Source organism: Microtus oregoni, unplaced genomic scaffold (assembly GCF_018167655.1).
Source record: "Microtus oregoni isolate MIOR12 unplaced genomic scaffold, Mior012 000069F_ref0000032, whole genome shotgun sequence".
Lineage (NCBI taxonomy): Eukaryota > Metazoa > Chordata > Mammalia > Rodentia > Cricetidae > Microtus > Microtus oregoni.
This window is the reverse complement of record NW_024543976.1, coordinates 3,986,221-4,008,295: the sequence shown is the minus strand read 5'-3', so window position 1 is coordinate 4,008,295 and position 22,075 is coordinate 3,986,221. Positions and strand designations below refer to the sequence as shown.

Genomic DNA, 22,075 nt, shown 5'->3' with positions numbered 1-22,075 from the left:
ACCTCATCACCTGTTCTTAATTTCTGCAGTGCCAGTGTTAAGCACAAGGGCTGAATCATGGAAAGCCCGATAGTCAACTCCTAAAGAGATACGTGTCCCATGCATGCCCCAAATACCAGTCCAAAGGCCACAGCTTCATGCTTTAGTATCTATCTCCAAAGTATACTTGCTTAAGGGAAAAGAGGGATGGATTCAGAAGTACTATGCTAGTATAGGAGCTGAAGAGATCCAGTAGCTAACATTGGCTGCTCTTGAAAAGGACCCAAGTTCTATCCCTGCACCTACATGGTGGCTAACAACTATCAGTAACACCAGTTTCAAAGACCTGATGCCCTCTTCTGGTGTCCGCAGACACCAGGCAGACACATGGTTCACATGCAGGCAAATACCGGCACACACACAATAAAAATAAATCCTTTAAAAAAGCAAGTAGGAAATACATGCATACATAAACGTGTTTGTTTAAAATTAACTCTACACAGTAGAGAACTGGAAATATTGACTATCCCTGGGAAATAACGACTACATAATGGGACAGAGAGAAGATTTTAAAAAATATTTCTTATACTTTTAAAATATGAGCTATGTGAAAAAATTTTCTAGTAATTCAATCAAAAAAAAAACCCTTTATAAATCCCAATAGAAACCATATGTGGGGAGTTGAAGAAATGGCTCAGCATTTAAGAGAACTGGCTTTTTTTTCTAGAGTTCCCAAGTTCAATTCCCAGTACCCATATGGCAGCTCCAAGATTGGACACCCTCATACCGATATACATGCACAGCAATGCACATAAACTACAAATAAAAAAAGAAACCACATGTGGAACTACGATACTTTGTAGAGGCCGATTCCCCAGGGGAGGAGGCTGTCCCGTATGTGCCGAGATGTTTAGTAGTTCTTCCCCACTTAGGCACTAGCAGCAAACCTGCTGTGCCTACCCAGTCTCTCCCCAGCTGTGACAATCAAAATACCTCCCAACACTGCCAAATCATCTCTGGTGGGCAAAGCTCTTCCCAGCTGAGAACTACTGAGATGAACAAGGAGTCTTCAGTTACAGAACATGACAGATTCTGGGGTGCTACATTTAGAAGCCACTTAAGCCTCTAAGAAAGGAGGGGAGAGAAAATGCCCAAACTTACTGACTTTCTATTTGGAAGATACGAGTCTGAATGCTTTAAAAGCAATCTTTCCTAGTCTATGAGATACTGTTTTTCATTTTTTTTTTTTTAATATCCAACTCAAGGTTTTTCAGAACTAATTAAGAGACATCAGGTGACTATGTCAAAGATCAAACAGAAGCCAGAGATGGTTAGGACTCACTGAGTCTGACCACCAGCCACGGGATCCTACCAAAGGATCCCAAAATAAGTCCTCTTTCATATCCTGTATTCTGGATTGGTAACACAAGGTGGGTTTTTTGCTTTTGCTTTTTAATCTCTGACAACATCCTGTACCACTACTTTAGGAAGACCGACAAGAAAAGATGTGCAAGGAGTATAATAGCAACGTATGTATGATAGAGTGTGAGGGAAAGGTAAATCACACCATGTCTCTTGGGCTCTGCTGCCTCTCTTGGGACTGCTGTAAAGACATTCACAGAGCAAACATGGGGCCCTTGCTTAGCTGCTGTTCTAAACACAGTCCCAATAATATATAATTACACTGGCATACCCTGGAGACTTTTTCTGAGCTGGAAGTAAAGTGGAGGTGCTGGTCCCCTCTGTTGATGGTGGTATGTCTGGTCCAAGACTGTCATTCTCAGTTGTCCCCAGTGTGACATCAGCCTGCATACCACTCTTGACAATTGATGTCTTAGTTACCGCTGTACCATGATTCCTGGGAACTTCCTTGACGAAAAGATGATCATCGGAGATAATCACTTCCTCCCACTCATTCTCCTCGCCTACTTCTCTTGGAGGAGCTACAGTTAAGAGCTGGCTTACAGCCTCTGAGTTCTCCAGAGTCAGTTTTGAGGCGTTTTCCGGAGAGGGCTTTTGCTCAGTGGTGACAGGCTGCTGACTTCGTTTGATCACTGAGCCTTTGGAGGAGACACCGGGAGCCAGTTCCACTTTGACTTTTCCTGCCTTTTCCTAGAAAGAACAAGACCTTATATACATAATGGCATCTTGCAGATGATAATGACATTCAAAATATTCTCTAATTTGATTCCCTTAAGAACGCATGAGTAATAAAAAAGGACACTGAGTCAGGTCAGTGAAGAGTCAGGATAAAATTGACTTTATGGCTTCTGTTCACTAGAGTGTTGACACCTCGGGAACTAATCTAAACTTCTTGACATGTCCCTTTTTCATCACATATTGGCTGACTGTTCCACATCCACTTCTCCCATCTAGAAAGAAGCTATTATTATCTTGTAGTCTTAAGTTGTTTCCTTGGCAGCCCTTCTATGAGACTCAGTCCATCCTAATGTGCTCAGGTATACACTATTTCCACTCTCTTGGAGAAAACCTTCAGCCCCAGAATCTTTCAGGTAAGTCAGATATGAATGACGTACACATTTCTAAAACTCAAATTAATCCACACACATTAATTATGTTAGAAGTCTCACTATGTACCCTGAGCCAGCCTAAACCTTGCTAAACAGATCCATATACCAGTTTGGCCTCAAACTCTTAGATATAGGACTCTTAGCTCTATCATTTTGTATGCCTGTATGCAGCCAAGCTCCCCGCCATGAATGAACTGAACCTCTGAACTGTAAGCAAGTCCACTCAATTAAATGTTTTCTTTATAAGAGTTGTCACAGTATTGGTATCTCTTCATAGTAACAAAAACCTTAAGACAGTTACATAGCTAAAAACTTGGAAAACAGAAGTTTGAACTCTAGGAGTAAACTCTAGAACTACATTTTTGCTAGTATTTCCATCTCGGGTGTCTCCCAAAGGTCCAAGGAAGGCCACTATTAGGAGGTGGTGAACCCTACCAGGTGGGGCCCAGAGGGAAGTTTTAGGCTACTAGAAACATGCTGTTGCTCAGTGGTGACAGGCTGCTGTGGGATGCCAGAGCAGTCCTTTCTCTCTTGCTTCCTGGCCATAAGACAAATGGTTCACAAGTCCTCTTTCTTTTTCTACCTACACAATGGCATTAATGCTTCTACAAAAACCTTTCCAGGGGTTGGAGACATGGCTCAGTGGTTAAAAGCACCAGTTGTTCTTCCAGAGGTCCTGACTTCAATTCCCAGCAACCATATGGTGGCTCACAACCATCTATGAAGGGATCTGATGCCCTCTTCTGGCATGCAGGTGTACATGAAGATAGAACACTCATATACATGAAATAAATAAATCTTAAAACAACAAAACAAAACAAAACTCCTTTCCTGTCTATTCTAGTCCTTCTAAGTGTCTGGTCTCTCCAAACTGAGACATGACTGCCTCATCCATTCATTTTGATTCTAAAAATTTACAATCTCATGTAAAGAACAGGGCAAGTACATGTTTTATCCAGTCAGTGCCAACTGAACAGTAAGTTACCCAAACACACAGTATTGAACTATGATGCTCACTGATCATGCAGATGCCTGGAAGTCCAACTCCAGAGGATCAGAAACCCTACTATGACCTATAAGGGCACATACCCCCACACAAACACATACATATGCACATAATTTAAAGAAAATAAAAGTGTGCTAGAGCGATGCCTTGGCAGTTAAAAGCACTGGCTCCGCTTCCAGAGGACCAGGGTTTGATTCCTAGCACCCTGGAATGGCTCACAACTCCAGTTCCCTCTTCTGGTCTCCTGCAGCACTGCATACATGTAGTATTCTTACATACATGCAGGCAAAACACTCATGCTGATAAAATTTAAAAAATAATAACAATCTTTTTAAAGGGCGATAACTGTTGAATAAATGTGTTAAGGGCCTACAGAGACAGCCACTTGTTCTTCCCTCAGGAAGCCCCAGTGCTTCATGCAAGACTAACATTTACAATGAGCAATCTCATCATTTTGCATTCATTTTAAGCATACAAAACCAGAGACAGAGAGATAGGAGGAAGAAGGGATGGTGGGAAGGGTGCACACTGTAAAGTCTGAATTTGACTACAGAAAATGTGGCATATGAAAGGCCCTGAGCAAGCCGGGCGGTGGTGGCGCACGCCTTTAATCCCAGCACTTGGGAGGCAGAGGCAGGTGGATCTCTGTGAGTTCGAGACCAGCCTGGTCTACAGAGCTAGTTCCAGGACAGACTCCAAAACCACAGAGAAACCCTGTCTCGAAAAACCAAAAAAAAAAAAAAAAAAAAAAAAAAAAAAAAAAAAAAAAAGGCCCTGAGCTTAATCCCCAGTACCATGGAAACTGAGCATGATGAACTCTGTCTCAAAAAAATTAAAGAGAGAAGGAGGAAGAGAAGAAGGAAGAAGAAAGGAAGAAAAGAAGGGTAGTGGAGGGTGTGAGGTGCAGGGAGAGAGTAAGCATACTCAGAGTGGACTCTGAATATCAGCCTAAGGACTTTCATTTTCAATAGCTGCTATTAAAAGAGATCTTGAGCCGGGCAATGGTGATTTTTGCAGTTTTCAATCCTAGCACTCAGGGATCTCTGTGAGTTAGAGGCCTGACTGGTCTACAGAAGGAGTTCCAGGACAGCCAGGGCTACACAGAAACCCTGTCTTGAAAAACCAAAAGGAAGGGTGGACAGGTGGTGCACGCCTTTAATCCCAGCACTCAAGAGGCAGATGCAGGCTGATCTCTATGAGTCTGAGGTCAGTCTGGTCTACAGAGGGATTCCAGGACAGAATCCAAGGCTTCAAAGCTACAGGGAAACCGTCTTGAAAAACAAAAACAAAAACAAAAAAAAAAAAAAAGAGAGAAAAAAGGGAGAGGATCTTGGGCTAAAGAATGAAAAGATACAAGCAAGCCATCATCAGACAGAACTATGTAGTTAGTGTAAACTGTTAAAATTCAAAATTAATTTAATTGGAAGTGAATAAATTACCACATTGTAGTCATTTGTGAAAAATTTTGTAGCAATTATGCAGTTCAGGTAGCTTTGAACTCACTAAGTAGCCCAAAGTGGTTTTAAATTTCCAACCCTGCCTATCTCCCTAGTGCTGGGAGTGCAGGTATGCACCGCTATATCTGGCTCAAGATAATGGTGGGCCAAGAAGATTGCTTAGGTGACTTGTCACTAAGCTTGATGAATCTGATCCACTGCATACACATGGGAAAAGGAGAGACCCAACTTCCAGGAGTTGCCTCCTTCCTCCATGTGTGTGTAATGGCTAGGCCCACACATTTACACGTAAGATAAATAAATATGCTGAAAAAAAAATCAACTTAGTGGCATAAAATAAATGGGAAAAAAGCTACATAAACACAAGAAAATGACTAACAAAAAACACATTAAAATATTAACAGATGACTTTTCTTTTGATGACACAAGATTGTGTTTAACTTTTTAACTTTTCATTGAAGAAACTATTAATAAACAAAATGATCCATCTGCAATACTAAAAATGAAAAAGGTGGCAGGGCACTTGAGCACAGGTGTGAGGACCCGAGCTTGTCGGCCCAGCACCACATACACCAGGTGTAGTGACTTGCATCTACAATCCTAGGGTTCCTATGGATAGATAGATGAGGGGTGGAAATCCAAGAAGCTTGAGGAACACTTTATCTTGGCATATCAGAAGTGAACAACCTAAGAGATGCTGTCTTAAAGTGAAAAGCAAGGACCAACACCCACGGTGTTTTCTGACCTCCATGAGTGACACAGCGTGCATGCAGTTGAACTGACTCAAACTAAACAGGCACACACACCCAAGAACATCACACACACTTTACAAAGATTAAAAACAAGTCAGGGTTAACTTAAAAACAAACAAACAAACAAAAACACTGAATGAACCTTACCTTTGGTATCCACTTCCCTCCCAGGAAGTTACCACAAGTTGGGCACTTAGGTGGCTTGTGCCTAGTGACATAGGTAAAGGAACAACCTGGGCTCGTGCATGCCCCATGGCCCCGGCGGGTATATGTAGTAGTCTATAAACAAACAAACAAATAAGAGTTAAGACCAAGAATCCAGTCCAAGACCACTAACTACTATAACCACAATATGCAGAGGACAACAGCTTAAACATTCACGACACCACAGAAGATCTGTTAGAAAGGTCCTTTGGTACAAACGCCCCAGGGCTACACAGGTGATGGCTGTTAATGAACAAGGTAGCACACAGTGCTCAACACTGTATAAGAATCTCATTCTATCCCCTTAGCAATGTTTGCTATTGTGGCGAATACTGTTGAAATGTTTTGCCTCAAATCATATAGTGGGGTTGGAGTGATGGCTCAGTGATTAAAAGCACTGGCTGCTCTACCACGGACCCAGGTCTGATTCCCAGCACCTATATGGTGGGATTACAACTGTCTATAACTTAAGTTCCAGAGGATCTGACACCCTCTTCTGTCCTCCTTGGGTACCAGGTACAGATGTGGCAACAGACATATACGCAGGGAACACACACAAACACACAAAAACAACAAAAGCATCAAGATTTTTAGTTGGGTGTAGTGCCGTACACCTTTTAAACCTATAATCCCAGCACTTGGTAGGCAGATCTTGAGTTTAAGGCCAGCTTGGTCTATATGGTGAAATGTTTATTAAACTGCTAATCCATAATTTCTCTAGCCCAGCCAAAAGCAATCTAAAATACTAAACTGCCACTAGTCACCTCTGCCAGGAGGCATAAGGAAAAGCTGCCCATGATTGTGGCCCCATGTCAAGAATAAATGCCAAGTGGAGTAGCACTTAGGAAAGTTAGGAAAGACACCAAGCTTTAGGTTCCAACTTTGCCATCGACACACTGAATGACCTAAGTAAAGTCACTTGGTTTTCTCCTCTGGAAAAATCACATCTTCTTCTGGTCACAGAGGTATGCCAAGGGGCAAATGTCAAGAATGGGGAAACATGCATAGTAAACTGTAAAGGATTTTACAGTTCTGAGATTATTATAATCAAGACAAAACCTCTCTCATCTTTTCCCAGACTAATCCAATACTAATAAAGACTCTGCATGTCAAATACCTACAGAAAGCAGAATACAAATGTAAGGAAGGCAGTCCTAGAAATAGTCATTGTGAGCTTGGAAACACTCCTCAACAGCAGCCTGAAGGAACAGTAACACTAAACAAAAATGCTGATGCTTAAAGCTATTTCAGCCTTAAAACACAGAAAAATGAAATGAAACACTTCTAGAAGAGCCTGGCTCTTGATAGAACTGTCACTTCCAGGAAGATAAGGATTCCAGAAAAATAGCCAATGTCTCCGTCAATCAAGCTGCAGTGGAAGGTCCTATTTTAAGATGCTGCTACACAAACATTAGGATCTGAGTTTAGATTCCAGCACCAGTGCAGAAAGATGTGTTCCTAGAGTCCCAGAGCTGGAAGAGGACAAAGGTTAGCCTGACACTGAGTCTAGCAAATCAATGAGCTCCAGGATCAGAGAGATCTCAGTCTCAGCAAGCAAAGTGCAAAGAGACAGGAAGACATCAACCTTTAATTTCCATGCACACACGTGTGTATGTGTATACATACACACACTGCAGCAACTTTCTCATCCAAGGATATACTACTTAGCTGGAAACAATGGCACATACCTGTCCCTACCATGTAAGCCCCCCTTTATAATATATATATACCTATTGATTTCATTGCTCTAGAGAACCCTAATATGTATTCTGGTACCAGGGATGGAGCTAAATATTTCTAGACTATATGGCCATGTGGTTTAGAGGCCTTTAGGCCTGGTTTATGCAAGAAATCAAGAAGTTTAGACCTATGAGCAACAAAAGCTCTAGAATCTTGTAAGCAAAGCCCACTAAGCAATTCTGGTGGAAGTTCAGAACAGTATGCCAACAGAAATGTAGGCAGTAATGGCCTGATTTATCAGGCTTCAGAGAAGACCAAGGGCTATTGAGAACTGGGCTAGAGTCCATTCTATTATAGTCAGAAATATATCTGCAGTCTTCCTGTGTCCTGGTAACTTGAGTAAGGCTGAATTAAACATAATGGACCATTTCTTTAGCAGAGGAAATCTCAGGACACCACAGCATTCAGGCTGCAGGATAGCTACTGCCCACAGCTCTGATTCAGATCTACAGTGAGAGGGAACAAAGACATGAATATACAAATGGAGAGGAAATAAGCGAGGCCGGGATAGAGAAAGTAGCTGTAACTCTTAACAAGAAACCTTTAGCTCTAAACTCAGACAAAGGCAAGGTGGCCTGAAGGCAAGACCCTACCTCAAAGGCTCCAACTCTTGAAAATGCAAATTCAGGAGACAGTCTGGACTGGGAGATAGGCTGAAAGAGTTCTCTACTCAAAAACAATCACCTGGAGAAGTCTTCCCAGGTCCAGCTGCCAAGGCACATGGAGGCCACTAAAGCTTTGGCATGTGTAGGCAGGACTACATCTTGATTGAGCAAGACAATGTACCAACACTTTCTACATGGTTTTGTAGACATGCAAAATCAAAGATTTATGGGGTCATAGAGGCCTGCACCTAGGATCCAGAACGCCTCTGTGGCCAGGTAACATGTAGCAAGACCAGAGTCCCCACAAGGAGGCCCAGAAACTCCTGTGTGATGGTAAAGATGCAATGGAGACCTCAGAATGTTGGAGATGCTAGGATTGTGGGATGTCTGCTAAGACTTCTGGCACAGACTAGAAAGGCCACATGCTCTGCAGGCAGTAGAGCTGGAGAGTAGGTCTGCCTAAGCCTGCTGGAGCCATGATGATACCAAGACAAACCCTAGCTCTTGGACCTGGAGCTACAGGGTACAGTGTTTGTCCTGCTTCGTTTTCATTCAACCTGTCCTTGCTATCCTGCCACTCCTCCTGCCACTTTATTCTGTACCATTATATGCTGGAAATACCTTTGGTTTTGCAAGGGCCCACAGTTAAGAGACTGCCCTGAGCGCTTGGAACAGACTCTGGACTCCGTGTTAGAATGGGTAAGACTTTGGGACTCCTGGGAGATAAACTAAATGCATTCTGCATTATCAGATGGCCATAAACCTTTTGAGGGCTGGGGTAGAATGTTATGATTTAAAGGTGATTGTGGGTCCAGCAGAATAGCACACACCTTTAATCCCAGCACTTGGGAAGGCAGAGGCAGGGGGATCTGTCTGAATTAAGAGGCCAGCCAGGTCTACATAGAGATATTCTGTCTCAAAAATAACAATAGAAACAAAAATTTTTTAAGTGGTTGTGAGCCAGATGGTTGTACATGCCTTTACTCTCAGCACTTGGGAAGCAGAGGCAGATGGATCTCTGAGTTGGAAGCCAGTCTAGTCTACAGAGCGAGTTCCAGGACAGTCAGAGCTACAAGGAGAAACTCTGTCTTGAAAAACAAAAACAAGGGGCTGGCAAGATGGCTCAGAGGTTAAGAGCACTAGCACTGACTGCTCTTCCGGAGGTCCTGAGTTCAATTCCCAGCAACCACATGGTGGCTCACAACCATCTGTACTGAGATCTGGCGCCCTCCTCTGGCGTGCGGGCATACATCGAGGCAGAATGTTGTATACATAATAAATAAATCTTTAAAAAAAAAAAAAACAGTGACTGTGTCTCGTGTCACAATAGCAAGGGGTAGACTTTTCTTGGCTAGATTCATAATCAAATAGGAGACACCCTTGGGCACGTCGGTGGGAACATTTCTGGAGAGATTTAACTAGAGGAAGACCCAACTTAAATGTGGGCAGCACCATCCCAAGAACTGGAGTCCTGCTGAATACAAAGGGAAAAAGAAGAGATTGACCTGAGTACCATCATTCAGCTGTCTGCTTTCTGACTAGAGATGCCGTATGACCAGTAGCCTCACACTCTGCTTCCATGCCTTCCCACCATGACTGAGGCCAAAAAAAACAAAAAAAAAAAAATCCCACCACAAACCAAAAACAAACCTAACCATATCAAATATAAATGCTTTTCATCAGACTGTCTTTGTTTTACATCTAACTACATGCTGCCTATAAAACAGAACAAACCTTAAATATAAAGTTACAAATGGATAAAAAAGCATGGAAACAAATAGTTGCTAATAGTAACTAATAAAAGCAAAACTAAAGAACGCAGTAGGCTTCAGAGCAAACAACATTACTCAAGGTCATTTCATAATAATGAAGTGGCAATTTATGCAGATGATGTAACAATCCTAATGTTTATGCAAATAAAGTCCAAATGTATGGAATAAAAACTAATAGGGCTTTAAGAAGAAACAGAACATCCATAGTGACAGTTGAATGCCTTCTCCCAATAGCTGACAGGACAGACAGATCAAAGATCAGCATGGATACAGAGCAGTTGAACAATATTATCAATTATCCTGACCTAATCTGATATGAATGCAACATTCTACTAAATCAACAATGAAATCTACCACTTCAGCCAGGTGTGGCAGCACATGTCTTTTACCCCAGCACTTGGGAGGTAGAAACAGGTAGAGAGAGGCCTGGTCTACAAAGTGAGCTCCATGACAACTAGGGTTACACAGTGAGACCTTGTCTCAAAACAAAACAAAATTAATTTCTAAAAAGTCCCCCTTATTACTACATACTGCCAGGGACTAAGTAGTTCAGAATGCCATTTATAATAGCATCAAAATCATGAAATATTTAGGGATACATCTCAGCCCAGAAGCTGTGGTGTGTGATGGGAAAACATCAATTGAGTCAAGAAGCCAGAGCCCTGGTTTACGTCCTCGAGGATTTCAACTCCTCTTTCTCTGGGCTGTTTTAGCATCTGTGCGGTGATGCGGTGATAACGCTTAACTAGATCAGTGGTTCCACAGTGTTCTGAAACCTACCCTCAGGGTGTTTCAAGAAGTCTATATACTTGGGGGAGTTCACAGGTACTGGGGAGCTGTACCTACAGGGCTCCTGACCATCAACATGTGGCCCGGGGAATTCCAAACTGCTGGCTCCCATGTTCTAAAGCTTTAAGACCTTGGAAAACTATTTTTTTTTAATTTATTTATTTATTAAGGATTTCTGCCTCCTCCCCACCACTGCCTCCCATTTCAAGTCCTCCTCCCTCATCAGCTCTAAGAGCAATCAGGGTTCCCTGACCTGTGGGAAGTCCAAGGACCACCCACCTCCATCTATTTTTAATAGGAAAGAATGCTTATAGAGCCCTGATTCCCCAATACTGACCAGTTTGATGGAGGAAGGGTTCTCCACAACCGAGTAAGCAGGCAGAGGCAGCATGATGAACTGAGCGGTTGGAGCAGAGGAGCTATTCTCACTGGAATCCTGTGCACAATGGAGAGGACAGTTAAACAGTGTCCAGAACACCCAAGGGCATCCACAGTACTGGAAGGCTGCATCAAGCACAAAGTGCCGACAATGTGCTCATCCAGCATGCTCAGCAAAATGAACAAGCACCGTTATCTCAAAATAAGATAACACAGAAACGAAGAAAAAATTACTACCACGGATGTGCTATGACCATTTCACAGGTGAGAAAACTAGAGCAGTGATGGCCTAGGGACCCCCAAGATCTCCTAAGCACTTAGTAAAAAAATCCGATTCTTCTGACCCTATTAACATATTCTATAAGTGGTACTGGAACCATGGCTCGGTGGTAAAGAGCTGGCTGCTCTTCCAGTGGACCTGAATTTGTTCCCAGAACTCACAAGGCAGCTCAAAATTGTTCTTTACTGCCTCCATCAGATCAGTGGCAACGATTTACAATCATAAAATAGCACCGCACAACAAATAAAAGATATAATAGATGTCGGATAGAGCTCTTTAGGCCACCTGTTCTTTTGCACCCAAGTTATCATGTATGCTATAACACACTGCCCCCCTTATCCTGAAGGGGACTGCCACTCCTCTAGGATGCTATCCTATCCAGGGAAGAAGAGGGACACTATAACTAGGACATTGTGGCAATTTTCCCAGAATCAATGAGATTTTTGCTTTTATCTCAACCAAGAATCCCTTGGTTTAGGGATTTTTTTTTTTCCTTTTTAAATAAAAATTGGGGCAATAAGCACCTTTATCCACTGAGCCATCTCACTAGCCCCAGAGTTGTCTGACTTTCTCAGGTCTTAGTTCTATAACCTTGTCCTTAAAGAGAATTTTTCTTCCTATTTCCATCTAAATCCAAAGTTTCCTCCAGTAATTCTCACATATAGTTCAAGATGCCATTGTGGGTTTTTTTTTTGAAAGAGACTTCTGGACACAAATCCTGACTGGCACTAACAGCATGAAGTTCTTGGCTTTGACTCACAGACAGCTTCAATCCATTTCCAGCTCTCTTGCTAATCTTATCTTATGTGAGGAAAACTCTCATTGGGCTAGACTGAGAGGTGGTAAGATGCCTGCGAAGCTGAGAACTCTGGAGCAAGTCCAAGGCCTAGAAACATTGAGTTATTATACCTATACCCTCCATTATAAGAATGCCAGCAAGCAAAAGACATTTGTGTAAAGCCACTTACCCTCATGACTGTTACCACTGACAAGCTCTCTCCAACCTGGGAGTGTGGCACAGTCAGGCTTCCAGTGGGGACATCTGGTGAGCCATTTACTAAGGTCTCTTCAATTACTAGGCTTGTCTGGTAAGGTTGGTGGCTCTCTCCTACTTCCAAGGACGCGTCCTCCAGGAGCATATCCTGGCTGAGGATCTCTGAGGTGGCAATCTCCTGCACCGCACCTGGCTGGGAGAGGGCTCCCACCTCCTCAGCCAGGGCCTCCACAGCGAGGCACTGCTCGGCCATGCCTGCATGGCTGGTTACTATATCCGGGGAAGCATGAGACACGAGAGCAGATCCTTTAGGGGACATCTGGTTCTGAGCCACACACAGCTCTAGCTGAGGGCAGCTCCTGTCTTCCTGCAGGGTGCTCTTGGGAATGATGATGTAATCCGATCGGGGAAGGATCTTTCGGAAACCTGGGATGTCCGGAACCACAGCAGTCAGTGCAGAGAGCTTAGAGTTCTGAGAATGAGAGAAATAACCAGAGATGAATGGATGAGGAGCTCAAGTTGTTTATATTAGCCCTAACTCAGAAAAGATCAGCTGCTGGCAACAACAGTGTCATCGTCATTGGGATGAACGTACCTCACTTGCTCAAGAAACTGTAGAATGGATTAGACTCTGCTGTTAGGTCTTTTCAAAGTTCTAGGGATTGAATTGAGGGGCTTGCACATCCTGAGAAAATACACTACATCTATGGCACTGAACTCTGGGTAGGGCACAGATCTCAGCTTCCAAAACTGGGAGCATGAACATCGAGTCTACACAGTCTTGAGCAAATTCTTTTCCTTCTTGAAGCCTCGGCAACCACCTGTTTGCTTTTTAGTGGTTTTCCTTTTAAGGAAAAAAAAATAAATACCAAACCAAGTATTACTAGAGTAGCAGATGGTTTAAATAAGTATGAAAAGCAACGATACAGAAGATTGAGATGGAACTCAAGATGGCACATCAGGATTCTGACCTCAGTAATTCTTCCAAACTTAAAAGGATGAGCAGGCCACAAAGCTAAGAAAGCTTTGTGAGAGAAATGAATTATGTATGATGAGGACTAAAAGGCCCTGAATATGTTAATGAGGTGCAGGGAGGAGACCTAACATCTTAAAACTCAGAAATTTGTTGAAACTTGTGATTTAATTTTTCTCTAAAATAATACTATTAGTATTATCAGTTAATACATGAGAAAATCAAAGTCAAAATTCATGAGGTTAAAAGTCCAAGACATAAAATTAGTAAAAGTAAAAACCTGAACTCTGCTTTTTATTTTTCTTTTAAAAGATCAAGACCAGTTCCTAGAAACAGCCCCACATAGCAAATCCATTCTCAAAAGGGGAATTAATGTTTGATTTTTTTTTTTGAACTTAAACTAAAAGTCATCCAGTAAGAGAAACAGAACAAAGTGAATGGTTAAATAAAAACCCAAGTTTAATGGGAAAAAAAATTTCAAAGTACCTTTTAAAGGCACACTAAAATCAATTACAAGAACATCTTTGGAGATCTCAAAAGGGAGGGTCGATGGGACTACTTAAGGCTCAAAGGCAGCACTCAAAGATAAGAGTTAAAGAAGCACTCAGACGAAATGTGAAGGTAGACAGAACTGGGTCCTTTATAGAACTGCAGAGGTAAAGGAAAATGGCATTTTCAAAACACCCTCCGAAGAATACACATTAAAGCAACAAGATTAACTGGTGGCAAAGAATTGTCTGGACTAAAAGAGACAGAACAGGACTACATGACAAAACTATACAGACTTGAAGGACTAATGCAAAATCACAGGTCCTGGACTGAGCAGGAAGGGCCATCAGTCTCTCAAGATGCAAAGTCCCGTCCGCACACCAGGCAATAGAGGACAACTCAGCACAGAAACTTTGCCAAGCTTCAGTGCTCATTAACCAGCACCTTTTCTTCTTACATGGTACTGTATTTTTGTTGTTTGTTAGGTTCTTTGTTTTGTTTTTCGAGACAGGGTTTCTCTATGTAGCCCTGGCTATCCTGGAACTCACTCTGTAGATCATGTTGGCCTCATACTCAAGAGATTCGCCTGCCTCTGCCTCCTGGGTGCTGGGATTAAAGATGTGTGCCACTACAGCCTGGCTGGATCTTAAAAAAAAATGTTTTATATTTAGTTATTTTACATGTATGAATGTTTTTCAGGCATGTATGTATGTGCACCACCTGTATGCTTGGTGTCCAAGGTCAGAAAAGGGCATCTGCTCCCCTGGAATGGAACTACAGATGGTTGTAAGTTGCCATGTGGGCAGACCAGGATCCTGCCAGAAACAGCCAGGTATTCTTAACTGCTGCACCTTCTCTCCACCCCTAGTACTGGATTTTTTTAATCTACTGAAGAGTAACACTTATGGATTAGATCAAAATCTGCCAAGAACTCAGATAAGTGATTTTAACTTTATCTATTTAGTTTTATGAGTGTTTTGCCTAGATGTCTACGCAGTACATGTGTGCCTAGTGTCCTCAGAGAGTTTAAAGAAAAAAAAAGGGTAGGAGAATTAATCCACCTGGAACTGAAGTTACAGATGCTGTGAGCCACCACTGGGTGCTGGGACCCAAACACAGGTCTTCTGTAAACACAGCACGTGTTCTTGACCACTGAGCTATCACTCCAGTCCTACATTATACATTTTAAATATTATGACTGCCTACGAGTTCCATTTTGCAGATCAGAAAACTTATCAGTTCAAAAATTTAATTGATTCTTCCAAAATTATTTACTGATGATAGTGATGGAAATGAGTAAATATAAACAAGCACACGAATAAGCTGGGGAAAAAAATCACCGCAGATGATGTAAAAAATTCAGTCTTGAAAAAAAACCTTCCAGAGTTAGTTGAGATTATTAGACGAAAAAGTTTTGATGCCTTTATTTACTGTTTTAAAAGAGGCTGGCTCTAAGGATGGAACCCAGGGCAATTATGCTAAGCATATGGTCTGCCACTGAGTTCAATCCCAACTCCTAAGATTGCATATTTTAGAATATGGAAGCCATAAGGAATAGGTATTCTTTTCTTATATTTTACCTTCTCACAGTCTTACCTTTGCTGGGGTTATTTCCTAGACTTATTATAAACAAATCATCTAGCAGCAGAAATATATACTAGCATCTTCTAGACAGTAGATTAACACAAAGCTACTGGAGGAGGAAGAGGAATATCTAGACAGTAAGGACAAAATAATCTGACTGGCAGTGACAGACAGACTCAGTTAAGAAAAAGTCCAGCTCACCTACAGCGTAACTATTGATACCTTTGTTCTTTACATTTCCAAAAAAGAAATAGGAAACAATTGTCTAAGCTTAAAAAATAAATAAATAAAAGTTTGGCCGGGTGGTGGCGGCGCACGCCTTTAATCCCAGCACTCGGGAGGCAGAGGCAGGCGGATCTCTGCGAGTTCGAGACCAGCCTGGTCTACAAGAGCTAGTTCCAGGATAGGCTCCAAAACCACAGAGAAACCCTGTCTCGAAAAACCAAAAAAAAAAAAAGTTTAGGTTAAACGGTTTTGGTCTGCAATCATGATAGAGTTCTTATGGGAATTTCAATGTTAAAAAACCCAGTTGGGGCCAGGCGGTGATGGCGCACGCCTTTAATCCCAGCACTTGGGAAGCAGAGGCAGACAGATCCCTTTGAGTTCCAGGCCAGCCTGGTCTATAAGAGCTAGTTCCAGGACAGGTTCCAAAGCTACAGAGAAACCCTGTCTCAAAAAACTGAAAAAAAAAAAAAAAAAGGCCAAAAAAATCAAAAACCAAAAATCCAGTTGGGGGAGGCACAGAGCTCACTGGCACGAAGTTTGTCTACTATGAATGAAATCCTGGATTCTGCCACCAGCACCATCAAAACAAGTGTATTCTGTCGCTCTGAATTAGAGATAACAAATGGCAGATAGACATCAACCTAAATTCATCCTCACTAGTTCTTTAGTTCAAGGACTCAAAGCCCCAGTCACCATCAACCTTGGCTTTAACCCTGCATTTCTCCTCTGTATAGTTCAAAAGCACATGGACCACACAAAGCAGTTTTACTTTACTGCTTTTCATACAAACCTGATTCCTGATTGTTATAGCAGGCAAAACAACAGACGAACTATACCACATTTAATTAGTAATATGAAAACACAGTATAGAAGAAATGCCTATCTAAGCCACTGTATCAAGGAAAGGATATTACTATGAGGATAAGGAGCTTCAGGTTACGGTAAAGATCAGAAAAGGAACCAGAGGCTCATTATAAAGAACTCAGAAAATGTCAGCTCTCAGCGCTGTTGCACTTAAAAAGAATGTAGAGCATCATGAAAACAGACACAAAACCTGACTCAAGAAAGAGAATTGCAAAGCTTCTCAAGAAGTTAATAAGAGTCATGAGAACAGAGGAGCTGGTCTCCCCAGGTCCTTACCCATTAAAACAATGGGGGCGGGGCGCTAAGAAAAAAATACTTACAGGATCCAAACCTTCTTTCTCTAGTTTGGCTTTCTCCAAGTAGTAACTTCTCTCAGCCACACTGAGGAGCCTCCAGCTCTCACTTATCTTCTTATTGATCTCGGACTGTGGTAGGTGGGGGAGCTCCTGCTGTACTTTCAAGTAGATGTCATAGTAGTATAGAAGGTAAGCAGACCTGCAGAATCAAGAAGGGACCTTACTTCATCTAGCACTTGCCAGTTGGGGTGTTAGTCAAAGGCCAACAAAGCAAAGCAAAGTCAAACCTCTCAACTCAAAGCACTGTCTCTAGACAAGAAAAAAACCTCTGTATCACCCCCAGTCATATAATCAAATGTAGTCAAAGATGCAGGGTCCTATCATTCCACTCGCAGGCCAAGGTTACAGCAGAGGCTGACTACCCAGGTTTATTGCACACATACATCACTCCTCTGTTTTTGATCAAAAATCTCAACAAGGCTGAGAGAGGAAAGCAAGTAATTGTCAAAAGTGGTCCAGTGCTAGTAACATCAGTCAGAAGTTTTTAGTATTCAAAGTGAAGAGGAAAATTAAAGTGGATAATATCTGTAGAAATCGCTGGCATTACTTATAACTTTAATGTTACTAATGCCTATTTTAAATATTTAAACAATGACAGAGCAAAAAATAACACGAAAAAGAATCCACAGATTCTAGCATTACACGGTACAAGTTCCTCTAACAGTCTGGAAAGATAAGCAAAGTCTGTACCTCTGCACCTCCAGTCTCTCTCTCCCCCACAACATGCCCACTCAGACTCTGACAACTGCATTCTAAATGAATCTTTATCTTCTTCAACTCAGCCCTCCAAGCTGACCTGTTGAGAAATAACATCAACAACCAAAATATTAAAGCTAACCTGGGTTTCTTGGCCTTTTCTCCTTGTATTTTATACTTTTTCTTCTTCTTAGGTGGCCCAGGAGAAGTGTAATAAGCTTCCTCGATTTCTTCCATCACAACAGTTACCTCAGCACCATCATACGGCGCATCCATGGCTAGAGAAGAGGGAAGTCAACAGAAAGCTTTAAGTATCCAAGGCAAAAGGAACTGCAGCCTGCAGTGCAAATCAACTCTGCCAGGGTCTAAAGGTTTAGATATCTCCCCAGCTCAAAAGATCCTAACAAGCACATGTGGTACTTGATTCTTACAGATTCAAGGGCTCCATTGCAGCCTTGGGTGAGACTCTAAAAGGCAGGAAATCGAATGCTTTCAGTTAGTCTGTTCTTCAGGCAAATCAGGGACCACAGGTTTTGAGAGTCTTTCATGAAAATTTCTTAAGAAACCAAACTTTTTTTTTTTTTAAAGAATACTTGGCCAAGAGTTAGAAATTCTAGCCATACCCTTACAGTTTTATCACTTTAAATAACAGTTTCAACTAAACGTCTAATAAGGAACTTTATATGGAAGAGATTTACTCTGCCAGCTTGTGTGATTTGAGGCAGGTCTTCCAACTACTTTAGATTCTGTTAACCCTTTCCTGCATGTTAAAAAAGTGGGTAGGGGCTGGAAAGATTGCTTAGTGGTTAAGAGCAGTTATTCGGTTCCTGGCATCCGTGTGGCAGCTCACAAGTGTCCACACCTCATTTCCAAGTGATGTCATGCTCTCTTCTGACCGGCCTCCACCATAGGCATTAGGCATGCATGTGGTACACATACATATGCAGGCGAAACACTAAAATAAATACAATAAATAAATCCAATTTTAAAAATTTTAAAAGAGGTCTCATCTTCCCAGACTTGTGTATATGTGTTGGGGGTTTTCCTGTGGGTACACATAAGGTTTAGGGTTCCTAACTAAGGAATTTATTGGTATAACATCAATACCGAAAGCAATTGGGAAGGAAGAGTTTACTTTAGCTTTCAGTTCTGTATCACAGTCCATCACTAATGGAAGTCAGGACAAGAACTGAGACAGAGGCCATGGATGAGGACTGCTTACTGACTTGCTCCTCATAGACTGCTCACTCTATTTTCTTCTTCAGGTTTTTTTTTTTTTTTTTTTTTTTTTTTGAGACAAGGTTTCTCTGGCTGTCTTGGAATTTGCTCTATAGAACAGGCCGGCCTCGAACTAACAGAGATTGACCTGCCTCTGCCTCTTGAGTGCTGCGCCACCAGTGCTTCAGTCTGTTTTCTTATAGCACCCCGGACCACCAGTGGTAGTCCTGCCCAGTGAGCTGGGCCCTCCCACATCCGTCATTAGTCAGAAAATGGAGGCTAGCCCACAGAATGACCTGGTGGGGATATTTTCTCAATTGAGGTTCCAAAACAACTCTAGCTTTTCTTGAGCTGACATAAAAACTAGCCAGGACATGCAGGGGAGTGGGTGCAAGTGTGTGCATGTGGAGCTTCCCGAACTGTCTAGGCCAGCCACTCTTGATCCCAGCACTTTCTTAACTCAGACTCCTATGCTGACCCACAATAAGCCTTTCACCGACCAGACCCATTCCCACAGATTTACAAGGCAAGACTCAAAAGAATTTAAGTCACATAATTGCTGGAGAACAGCCAAGTACTGTACTAATGAAAGAGTTCATTATTAAAGACTATCATCTGTAGTGAAAGAGTTAGCAACCTGCCCATGGCCACGAGGCCCAAATATTGAAAATAGGTTTGTAATTAAAAAAAATTCAGCTCCTGGTCTTTTTCTTCACGTTGTGCTGTCACCAAACTTGACGAGCAAATTTTTATACAAGGACAATTCAATAAACTCTGATGGAAATGGTCTCTATTAATCTTGTCCAATATAGTAGCCACTAGTCACAGATCACTATTAGGCACTTGGAATAGGACTAGCAGCCAAAAATGAACTAATTTTCAATATGATGAACTGTAACTGTATGGCTAGTGGCTATAGTATAGGACAACACAGATCTAAACAGTAACCTTACTGACATGTTGGAGCATACTTGTAATCCCAGCACTTGGCAAGCAGAGACAGGAGGATCAGGAGTTAAAGACCAGACCGTGGCACTCAGATACTGCCTCAAAAACCAAAGCCAAAAAATAAACAGTAATCTGACAAACCAACATAGCTCTCTGGTGTTAGCCTAAAATAAAACAAACAAACAAACAAACAAACAAAACCAAAGCAGAATGAACAGCCTTTTTGTCTAGAAAAAAAAAAAAAACAGGCCTAAAAATATGAATGAATAGTTCACTGGGGTCAAGCACTAGATTGCAATTTCACCTCTTAATCCTTAGAGGGAAAAAGATCCCAGAATCACCTGAATTTTATGAGCAGGGAGCATAGTTCTTGAAAATCTCCCAAACAGATACCAGAAAATAGAGCTGTGGCAGTAAACACAAACAGGACCCACAGGAGTGGCATGAAGCCCACACACAGTTTAGACCTCACAAAAGATAACTGAGAAGAATAAAGATAAAGGGGAACCCAGGAGACTGGGATGCAAGCTGAAATTCTTACCACTAGAACAGAGATACGTGTGTTCCACACCCTAAATGTCAGCTGTTTTTTTAGGAGCTGAGGATGAATAAACTGTGCCTAACCCTGGGAGCTAAGAGCCCCTCCTCCCCTTTTGGTCTTTTTCTTATTTTTAATGGGTGTGTGTGTGTGTGCTGTGTGCAAGCATATTCACGTGTGGAGGTGAAAGTATGCAGTATGTGGTGACCCAAAATTAATGTCCAAAATCTTACCAGATCACTCTTTCTTTTCTTTGAAGCAGGGTCTCTCACCCAAAACCAGAGATGGCCATGACTAGCCTCCCGGGGCTACTATTACAGACAGGCCATCATGCTCACCTCATACACGTGTGGGTCTAGATCCGAGCTCTCACTCTCCTACAAGAGCCATGTTCCTAGCAGCCAAGCAATACTTCTGACAGATGTAAAAACTAAACCCCCTCCTCTGCTACCCCCAAACACACATTTCACCCCACTTTTAAAAAAAATTACTATTTATGTGCATGGGTGGTTTTGCCTGCATCATGAATGTCTGTGCACTACACGTCTGCCTGGTGCCCACAAAGTCCAGATGACTTCATCAGGTCCCCTGGGACCTGGGTTACAGATAGTTGTGAGCTACTGTGTGGGTGCTGAGAAATAAACCTGGGGCCCCTGGAAGAGCCGGTTCTCTGAACTGCTGAGATACTTCTCCAGCCCCCCTCTTAAAGGTACACAGCAGGTTACAAACATACTTGTTTTATACTTGTGACTTCTCTTCCTCCAATCTTCCCTAAAAATGTAATGGGGTAGGGGGAGCAATGGGGAAGCTCACTTCCTAACAGTCATAGTGAAACCTAATGAGACAGTCCACACTGTGGCTCTATGAGCAAACGGCAGATTGGTTAACCGGCAGGTGCAGTTCACGTCAAGGGCATATGGGGGTCAAACTTTTTGCCCTATATATAATCGACTCCCTGGCCCTTAACAGCCTTGTGAAGAAAGCAGTATTACTCCAGCGGAGCGCCTGTATGGAAAGAATGGACAACGTGTTTTAGTGGCCAAAACTAACCAAGTTAGTTACACCTTGGGGCATGAAAGGATTATCTTGGGTTTCTGTTTGTTTGACTACAGTGTCCTACACCTGGGTCCAAGTTTGTTTTCAGATCCTAGGCCTTGGTAAAGCAAAGCAAATAGATGCAGAAAAATATGAAGGTCAGAAACAACAGGGTGTGGTGGTGTGCCTACAGCCAGCCCCAGGGCTTAGGAGTTGGAAGCAGAAAGACCGGGAGTAGTTGAAAGCTAATCTCATCTACTGATGAGTTTGAAGCCAGCCTGAAATCCTGTCTCAAACACCAAAACAAGATGAGCAGGGGTGGGGCGTCTTTTGAGGATATAAGATCTGAGACAGAAAAGCACTCTTACAGATCCCTAAGGCCTTAAGCATCCTACGTTCCCTCTTGAAGCCGTAGTTTTCTTAACTGTAGCCCTTGAAATGAGACACTTTCACTACCCTACCAAACCTTCTGTGAACCTCAGGTGATGGTTTCTGGCAGCTCAGCCACGGGCTACCTTCTTTCCCTCTCTGGGCTGTCCCTGAGGTACAGACTTAAGGGAATGGTGCACCGGGTAGCACGAGGCAACAGAAGCTGGAGAGGCAGCCGCAGGATCCGCACTCAAGTGGCTGGGCAGTTCGGCCCGGCGGCGTGAGCCTAGTGG

At 42.4% G+C, this 22,075-nt stretch overlaps 1 protein-coding gene across 2 annotated transcripts in view; it reads right to left on the bottom strand.

Annotated features, from left to right (window-relative positions):
• Positions 1-22,075, bottom strand: part of Hmgxb3 (HMG-box containing 3) — a 50,308-nt gene that overhangs the window by 27,669 nt on the left and 564 nt on the right. For both annotated transcript variants that reach the window (XM_041641421.1, XM_041641420.1), the window contains exons 2-7: positions 17,817-17,952; positions 16,943-17,117; positions 12,462-12,959; positions 11,173-11,271; positions 5,873-6,004; positions 1,673-2,091 (exon numbers count right to left, since the gene is read on the bottom strand). In XM_041641421.1, coding sequence (XP_041497355.1) covers positions 1,673-2,091; positions 5,873-6,004; positions 11,173-11,271; positions 12,462-12,959; positions 16,943-17,117; positions 17,817-17,950 — 1,457 coding nt within the window. In that variant the 5' untranslated portion in view covers positions 17,951-17,952. The remainder of the gene's footprint in view (positions 1-1,672; positions 2,092-5,872; positions 6,005-11,172; positions 11,272-12,461; positions 12,960-16,942; positions 17,118-17,816; positions 17,953-22,075) is intronic.